This window comes from Miscanthus floridulus, chromosome 1 (assembly GCF_019320115.1).
Source record: "Miscanthus floridulus cultivar M001 chromosome 1, ASM1932011v1, whole genome shotgun sequence".
Lineage (NCBI taxonomy): Eukaryota > Viridiplantae > Streptophyta > Magnoliopsida > Poales > Poaceae > Miscanthus > Miscanthus floridulus.
In genome coordinates this window covers 48,772,625-48,781,129 of record NC_089580.1, presented here as the reverse complement: position 1 = coordinate 48,781,129, position 8,505 = coordinate 48,772,625, and the positions used below count along the sequence as shown (strand labels likewise).

The following is an 8,505-nucleotide window of genomic DNA, read 5'->3' as shown; positions in this document are numbered from 1 at the left end:
AATTGACAAACTTCAAATTTAAACCCTATGCTATGCAAACATTAACACTTTGCGATGCAACCACCACACCAGATTAGGCTGCAATATCACATCCGAGGAACAAAGAATTGTACTTCGCAGTGCAAGTGCAACCATCACAGCAGATCAGGCTGAGATATGCGCCTCCACTAACCACATAGATGACCCTCACTCAAAAAGTTGCAAATAAGTAGAATGCAAGGAACAAAGAACGGCAACCAACAGAATCCATTCAGAGAAGAACCAGGAGCTAATCGTCAGCAGGCAACCACAGCAGTTTAAGTACCTCCATTGGTTAGATCAGAGGTGCAAAGCATCCCTACATTCCCAAAATAGGGCAAGTTACTGAGCAAAGGCATCGGTTAACAACAGTTAACATGGTTACAGTCATTATAGCTAGTGGGCTCGAGCTTCTCAGCCCTCATCCTATACTATGCTTTGATGCTTTGACTTCATCTTGCCAGCATCTTCATTTCCAAATTAGTCCTCGTCTGCCTCCGCTAACTTGACCAGCTCATCAAGAATTATGGACTTCACAGTATCTTTCATTGAAGATACGTCCATCTTGTAGCGCTTATCTGTAACATTTTGTTTGCTAGAATTTAGAACATTAAGCATTAGGCTAATTAATTCAAATCCTGATGCATCATATTAAGAGGCTTACCGAGCATCTTAAGAATGTCACTGAAGGTAACCTGGAAAATGAATCAACGAACCAGTTAGATCTATGTGGATCACACTCTATATAAGAAAGATAGTACAAGGTTATGGCAACAAGCAACAAAAGTGGAACTAGTAAGAGGAATATGTCAGCAAAAGCAATGTAAATCTACATTCCAAATGGTGATCTAAGAAGACAAACCAGAAAAGAGAGGTAAATCAAAGTTCCAGTCTAACACAGGCTGAAAATACATTTTATACATGCAACTCAGAGTTAAGTCAACTCACAGTAGCTTATAATTCTCTTATGAACCAAGGTTGATTTCATTTATAATAGATGTAGTCCATTATACTATTATAGCTGAATACACATTGCTACTCTGCCTAAACACTGTAACTCACATTGTCAAAGTCGACCTTCTTAAGAAGTTGAACAATAGTTTTTTGCAGTTCATCCTTGCTGGGAAGAGCTTGTTCTGCTTCTGCTGATTTCCCTTTACTTGTTGATCCTTTGCCTAGACAGAGCAGTAGAGCACACCATTAGGGGGGGTCATTCCACAATCTGAAACCTATGTTTTTTATATTATTCCAAACATGTTTTATGTATTTGAATGAATGACATGATACCAGCAGAAAGTATTCACAAAACGCAATTTCCATGTTACACATGCCACGTAACAACAGGGAATGATATAGCAAAATATCCGTCCCACTTATGAATCTTCGAATGTCAAATCAACAAAGGATACAAACAGCACATAAGATGAATGTCCAAAGTAACTGCAGGTTATAGATGTAAGAATAAAACCAGAAGGTAAATTTTAAACTATATTATAAAAAATCACTAGTCTCACCATCTTTCTGACAAAAAATATCAATTAATCTACTGTGTATTCTCACAGATACAGAAAAACATATAGCTCTTGATCATAATTCATCATAACACAACAATTAGAAAGTTCAGAATAGCAAGCAGAAATATTGCATCTATAAGCAATGTATCAAAGGAAAGCACGATTTATGGTATCATGGATATTACCATACAGTGGACTAATCAGTGAAGTGATAATCGTACCTGATGATCTTCTTTCATTGGTCTCTTTTTCAGAATTTGTTGTGTGCTTTGGTGTAATGGGTTTACTCTTCCTAGAGACAACGCTTAAATCCACAGCAGACCTCTGCTTATCCTTAGAACTTTTCGGCGATGATGAAACTCTGCTCGAACACTTGCTCAATGTAGCTATAGGAGCTGTATTTGGAGAAATCCCTGTGATCGCCTTCCTTTTAGTTTTAGCTGTAGATCCTTTTCCATCTACAGACTTCTTACCTGCCGTTACTTTTCGCCGGCCATATCTATCTTCCTGCTCACTATCAACTTCTTCACCATCATCTTTGTTTTCCTCACTATCAGACTTCATGTGATCATCCTCTTCATGCCCTTCTTCAGCATCTTCATCAGATTCTGACTCGGAATATTTTTGCCACCTTTTACGTGATGTATGTTCATCATCAAGTTTCTGGTGTCACACAAAAAAGGCAAATAAGTGCGAGTCACAAAAAGGGTGATAGCTATGGTAACAGATATCAGTGATCATTACAATTTGGAATTATCAAGTATCTGGCTGTACAGCAGCAATTGCACATGTGAAACTTCCATGCAATATGAAACAAAATAGAAATTAAGTAATTAACAGAAGGTAAATATTAAAGCTTGTTTCAAGTTAATGGCAAAGAACTGTGATTAGATAGATTGTGTCAGACCAATACAAGATGTTACCTTCCTAGATCTCTTGTGTGTGCCTTCTGGATTCTTAGTTGCACTGCCCACCTCTCGTTTGCGCTTCCTAGAATTTGATCCCTGCACAGTACAGAAGTGTAAAACATGGAGATAAGTAAAGGAAGAAACACTGAAGCAAACTTTCTGTTCATTGTTGTTGTAATCCATAAACAAATCTCAGAAAGTGCATACCCATTGTATGCCACAGATTTTACCTGATCATCAGAAAGTGTAGAATCATCCTTAGCGCGGGGCTCAGCAATGAAATCCAGCAGCTTCGCCACAATGTCATCCTGCATGGGTAACTTAGTTACAGAAAAAACCGAAATTGCATCATGCTGCACTCGGATTCAAGTTAAGTAAGCAAGATAAAAGATATTCATCAACCTTTCTACTATTTACCCTTGAAACTGGAATAACAAGCAGATTGCAGAGATCCAATAATGTTTCTATCGAACATTTGTCAAGCTTCTCCTTGGCCTTGGCTCTATGCTTTTCCTACAAGAAAGAGAGCCGCCAAAGTTAAAATAATAATCTCAGATAAATAGTGCAACTACCAATCTTTGAAATTTTGGGGAAAAAAACAATGATGCTTACATCACTCTCATGCCACAGAAATCCAGAGAACTCAAGTATATGGCTTTTGAAATCAACAGCCTGTAACAATTTGTCGGGATAAGTATATTTAAAAGAATCTTGGAATGAAGCTTTGGCATCAATGACAATTTGTGCAGAGTTCAACTGTGATAAAACAACAAACGAAAAACACAAGAATTCAACTTGAAGCAAGTAATCCCTCTGTATATAAATGTACACTGGTTTTTGGGACTCTAGTTTAAGTTCAGCTGGTTTTGGGGACTCTAGTTTCAGTTCAGCTGGTTCACATGCCTGGACCTTCTTTTTAACAAAATGTATACCAAGAGGCTACTAATTGCATCTAATTTATATCCCAGACTTCCAATTTTCAAAGGTAGCCTCAGAACTTGAAATTTTACAAGTGTTTCGGTCAAAAGCCAGAAGCAGTGAGCCAGTGACAAAACCAAACCCCAGAAAAAAGACTAATAAGGTGTATCTGCCAACATGTAAAGTAAAAAAAAACACGTTTAATCATTTTGTTCATCCTGAAAGTACTCCCTTTATTAGCAACAATGTTATCAAATCGTCTAATCGATCCTAGTCACCATGGCACCGATCAGCCCGGCTAATGGTGACTAATTGTGATTAATCGCGACTAATCATGACTAATCGTAGTGCATAGCTGATCATCATGTCACTGGTCAGCCTGACTAATCGTGAGTCGGACAACTTGATAACATTGATTAGCAAGACCAGTTTAGACAGGCTAGAACTTCTATTTGGTTTCATAACACCAAAGTTTAAAGCAGCTTAAACTAAGCTTATCAAAGGAAGTAAGATGCTAGTCTAAAACAGATTGTTACATAGGATTAAACCTATGGAAGCTTTAAGTTCAAGTGAAAGCCTACAAATAGGTGTATCAACGTAGCAAAGTTCCAGATTTCCTGCAGATATTTTCATTATGTGCGCCTTGGTCCTAAAGCATGAACTATACAAGTTACTGAGAATGTCACTTAGGCCAGGTGAATTATGTATTCATGGTCCACAGACATGGAATCGTTCAATATAAGAACATATTCTTTCCAAAGATCTACCATGACTTCGCCAGAGATTTTACTATGTTTTTAACTGTCCCAGATGAAATAATTAACTGAAGTCTAGAAAAATCCCACAACAGAAATCTGCATGAGTCATTTTAAAAGCGCAACATTTATATTTTAAATTACCTTTCCCAACCTCCCAAAAAGGATTTGATGGAGAAGCTTAAGCTCGGAAGGTTGTTTATCTGATATTCTCTTCGCAACTGCAAAATATTCAAATCTGAATCAGCAGAGTATATACTGATCAACACTTGTAGAAAGAATTGATGTTGCAAGTCATTGAACTGCAGAATCAGTACTGCAACATAGAGATAATGCAACACTGCAACATGCAAAAATTCTGCCAGGGCACTAACAATATAGAAACTTCAATTCTGAGAAAGCGCAAGGTGCAGTTTCAAAACAGGAAACTGATATAGAGTCAATCGAAGTCAAAGATACAAAAATATAAGAGTCACACCACACCAGTCTCGAATACTTTGAAATCAGGATATCAATAACTTCTATATTAGTTTGGAAACAAGAAAGTCACAAGTGTAGATTTGTCTTCAAAGATACTTTCATAATCTCATCCTGGGTTTTACGCATATATTCTGAAAAGATGGTGGCTGTCAAAGGCATACTTAGAGATTGTGTTAGGACAGGAGGGAGTATAGGTTACCATGCCATGTGAACAAAATCGTTTGTTTCCTAATCAGATTAAAGCCATGAAGTTGTAATTGTTAAGAAAATAGCAGGCACCAAAAAATATAGAAGATGGAAACCCCTGGAGATACACACTTTAACAGGGCTACTGGTTTCGCCAAGAATCATATTACTTCATAACATACTATACCACAATATATAGTTAAAAAAAGATAGCATTATGAGGTCATCTTAGGTTTAATGTACCAAAAACATATTTATATGCCTCAGGTGAGATTGTAAGGGTGCAAAATGCAGTGTTTACGAAACCAAAAATAGAAAGATATTGCGACAGAGTTCCGCACCGCCAGGTATATTCTTCAAAGGTGTGCCACGGCCCTGCATTGACATGTTTAAAAAGCATTATGAAAGGGCACAGTATGACAACGGAATCAAATAGGAAAAGATGTCTGTGAGGATATAACCTTCTCAACAATAAGCGGCTCCTTCTCAATCACTTCAACCAACCTCTCCACTGTTTTCCTGGCACGCACCGGACGATCAAGAGAATAAGGACTTGGGGTACTCAGCAAGTTCTTGGCTTCCCTAGACTTAGAACCATCTTGTTTCTTATCCTTTCCATGGTCCTTTTCTATAATAATCCTTGCCTTCTTGCTCTTTGGTTCTCCATTCTTATTCTCTTCCACGTTCTTGTCTGACTCGCCACCTTGTTCCACTGTCGCCTCGCCATCCTTCTCTTTTTTATTAGACACGCTTCCATTTTCTGCCTCTTCTATGTCAGCATTTGCTCGTTTGGTCCCTTTATTTTGTCCCTCGTGTTTACATATATCATCTATTTGATTATCTTTCTTTCCCTCTTGTTTATCAGCAGTAGTGTTTCCCTTTGTTTCCATTTCCTCATCCTTCTCAGAAACTCCCCTTTCGATCACACCCACTTCATTCTTCTCAGAAGTTACGTTTTCGTTCACTTCCTCTTCCTCTTCCTCTTCCTCTTCCTTCCTTCTCAGCAGCCACTTTTCCATCATGTGTTTTGTCCTTTTCCTACAGCAGTCAGCTTGGCATCTTGTTTCTCTTCCTCTTTCTTCTCAGCAGCCACATTTCCGTCCCATTTCTCTCCCTCTTGCTCCTCAGCAGCTCCCTCTTGTTCATTTTTTGCTGCCTCATCCTTGCCAGAAAGAACTCTTTCTACCTCTTCCAATCCGTCCTGCTTCTCCTTGGTATTTTGTTCTCTATCATCCACTTCTTGCTTGCCCACATTACCTTTTGCCTCCCCTTTAAATTCCTGCTGACTCTCCTCAACACTTTCTTCTCTATCACTCACTTCATGCTTATCAAAACCACTTTTTTCTTCCTCTTTCCACCCATCCTGCATTTCCACGCCAATCTGTTCTCTATTGTCCAGTTCTAGTTTATCTACTTCTGCTGGCGCCATCTTATCTTCGTCTTGTTTCTCCATGCATATGATTTGTTTCTCTTCAGTCTCGTTCCCACCTTCTTCCTTCTGTCCATTTTCTTTAACCTCTGCATGTACAGCCGCAGACTTTGATTCAGCCATCATAGTTTCCCCGCCTTCTGCTGCCTTGGCGCCGTGACTATCCTCAGTCTTTCTTTCCTTGTCTTCCTTCCGACATGCATCTTCCTTGTCGGCAATTTTCACATCATCAGCTTGAACATTGACAACATTTTCCTTTTCTTCATTATGCTCCTCCTTTGTTTCCTTCCTCTCATTTTCCTTTACCGCTGCATTTCCAGCATCACTCTTTGCTTCAACCGTCTTGATGTCCTCACATTCTGCTGGGTTGGCATCCTGACTATCATCATTTTTTCTCACCTTATCTTCTGTCTGACATGCATTTCCCCTGTCAACCATAATCACATTCTCGGCTTCAATATTGGCATCATTTTTCTTCTGTTCAGCCTTGAACTCCACTTCTCCATTTTTCCTACTTTCTATTACCTCTGCAATTTCAGCATCAGTCTTTCCTTCAACACTCCTCATGTCCTCACCATCTGCTGCCTTGCCATCTTGAATACTCTCATTCTTTAAATTTTTATCTTCCTCTTCACATGTATATTCCTTGTCAGGCACTTTTAACTCCTCGGTTTCAATACCGGCATTATTTTTCTTCTCTTCAGTCTGGCCAGCTTTGTCTTCCTTCTTCTCATTTCCTTCTACCTCAGCATTTCCATCAGTCTTTGCTTCAACCATCTTGATTTCATCACCTTCTGATGCCCTGGCATCTTGCCTATCCTCATTATTTCCCTCCTTGACTCTCTTCTGGAATGCATCTTCGTTGCCAAAAGTTTTCACATCATCTTCAACATTGGCATTGTTTCCCTTCTCTTCCATCTTGTCCTCCATTTCTTCCTTCTTCCCATTTCCTTGAGCCTCTGCATTTCTAGCATCAACCTTTGCTTCGACCATGTTCATTTCATCAGCTTCAGCTACATTGGCATCCTGACTGTCCTCATTCATTCCCTCCTTATCTTCCTTCTGACACACATCTTCCTTCTCAGCCATTTCAATGCCATTGGCATGATTTGTCTTCTCTTCTGCATTGCCTTCCTTTTCTGGCTTCCTATTTTCTTGTGCCTCGGAATTCCTAGTATCAGCCTTTGCTTCAATCATCTTGGTGTCCTCACCTTCTGATGCCTTGGCATACTGATTATCGCCATTCAGTCCCTCCTTAACTTGACACACATCTTCCCCAGCATCAATATTGGCTTCATGCTGTGTGTCAACCATTTTCACATCCTTAGCTTCAATGTTGGCTTCGTGTTGCGTATCAACCATTTTCACAACCTCAACGTCAATAACAGCTTCATGTTTTGTGTCAACCATTTTCACATCCTCAGCTTCAACATTGGCTTCATGCTTTGTCTCGACCATTTTAACATCCACAACTTCAATATTTGCTTCATGCTGTGTCTCAACCATTTTAACATCCACAGCTTCAATACTGACTTCATGCTGTGTCTCGACAATTCTAACATCCACAGCTTCAAGACTGGCTTCATGCTGTGTCTCGATCATTTTAACATCCACAGCTTCAATATTGGCTTCACGCTGTGTCTCAACCATTTTAACATCCACAGCTTCAATTATGGCTTCATGCCGTGTGTCAACCATTTTAACATCCACAGCGCCAACCACATTAGCAGAACCTGAATTGGCTTCGTTGGTATCATCGGTCTCCACAATATTTGCGCCCTCATCTGCCGCGCGCTCTGTGCCAATTTCACAGCCACTCTTCACTTCATAGGCATCATTGCTAGTCACTGCCACTTCCCTCCTCTCTTCAGAGCCATACTTCTCAGCATCATTCTTATCTGAAGCAGCAGATTCTCCATTCGCCAATGGAGGTGGATCCTCTGCTGCTGTTGCTGGGTTTTCCCCGGACATCTTGATTGGTCACAATCCTCTATCTGCTCCAGGAAAATGCAGAAAAATGTCATCAAAAGTGTAAGCAATGGCACACATTGTCAAATGTTAAAAGGGGAAAGAAAAAGCTTTACAGAAAACAACTGTGTATGGGTTACAACTCCAATACAAAAAGATATATACTGTAAAACATAATAAGGAGTGTAAAGCCATAAGAAAGGCCGTGCATTGTCTTGATTAACCGCAAAGAATGCTAAATGTTTCCAAAATCATCAAATGATTAACCAGACTCCCCGATAGGTAAGTATGAATGGCTAAAGTTTACAACTTGATTACTTTTTAATGCA

At 39.4% G+C, this 8,505-nt stretch overlaps 2 protein-coding genes across 5 annotated transcripts; both read right to left on the bottom strand.

Annotated features, from left to right (window-relative positions):
* Positions 1-237: 237 nt before the first annotated feature.
* Positions 238-5,925, bottom strand: LOC136514896 (DEK domain-containing chromatin-associated protein 4-like). 4 transcript variants are annotated; one of them, XM_066508631.1, is made up of 11 exons: positions 5,241-5,925; positions 5,121-5,154; positions 4,258-4,334; positions 3,053-3,112; positions 2,843-2,953; positions 2,671-2,760; positions 2,456-2,536; positions 1,754-2,195; positions 1,081-1,193; positions 683-713; positions 238-596 (listed from the first exon to the last, which is right to left on the bottom strand). In XM_066508631.1, the coding sequence occupies exons 1-11, from the start codon at positions 5,799-5,801 to the stop codon at positions 499-501; spliced, it is 1,698 nt and encodes a 565-aa protein (XP_066364728.1). In that variant the 5' UTR covers positions 5,802-5,925; the 3' UTR covers positions 238-498. The 4 variants fall into 4 exon arrangements, with proteins under 4 accessions (XP_066364728.1, XP_066364782.1, XP_066364835.1 ...); XM_066508685.1 differs by having other exon boundaries at positions 2,671-2,748; XM_066508738.1 differs by having other exon boundaries at positions 2,858-2,953.
* On the bottom strand, positions 5,827-8,179 carry LOC136456397 (uncharacterized). Its single transcript, XM_066456249.1, has 2 exons — positions 5,966-8,179; positions 5,827-5,916 (listed from the first exon to the last, which is right to left on the bottom strand). The coding sequence occupies exons 1-2, from the start codon at positions 8,177-8,179 to the stop codon at positions 5,827-5,829; spliced, it is 2,304 nt and encodes a 767-aa protein (XP_066312346.1).
* Positions 8,180-8,505: the final 326 nt, after the last annotated feature.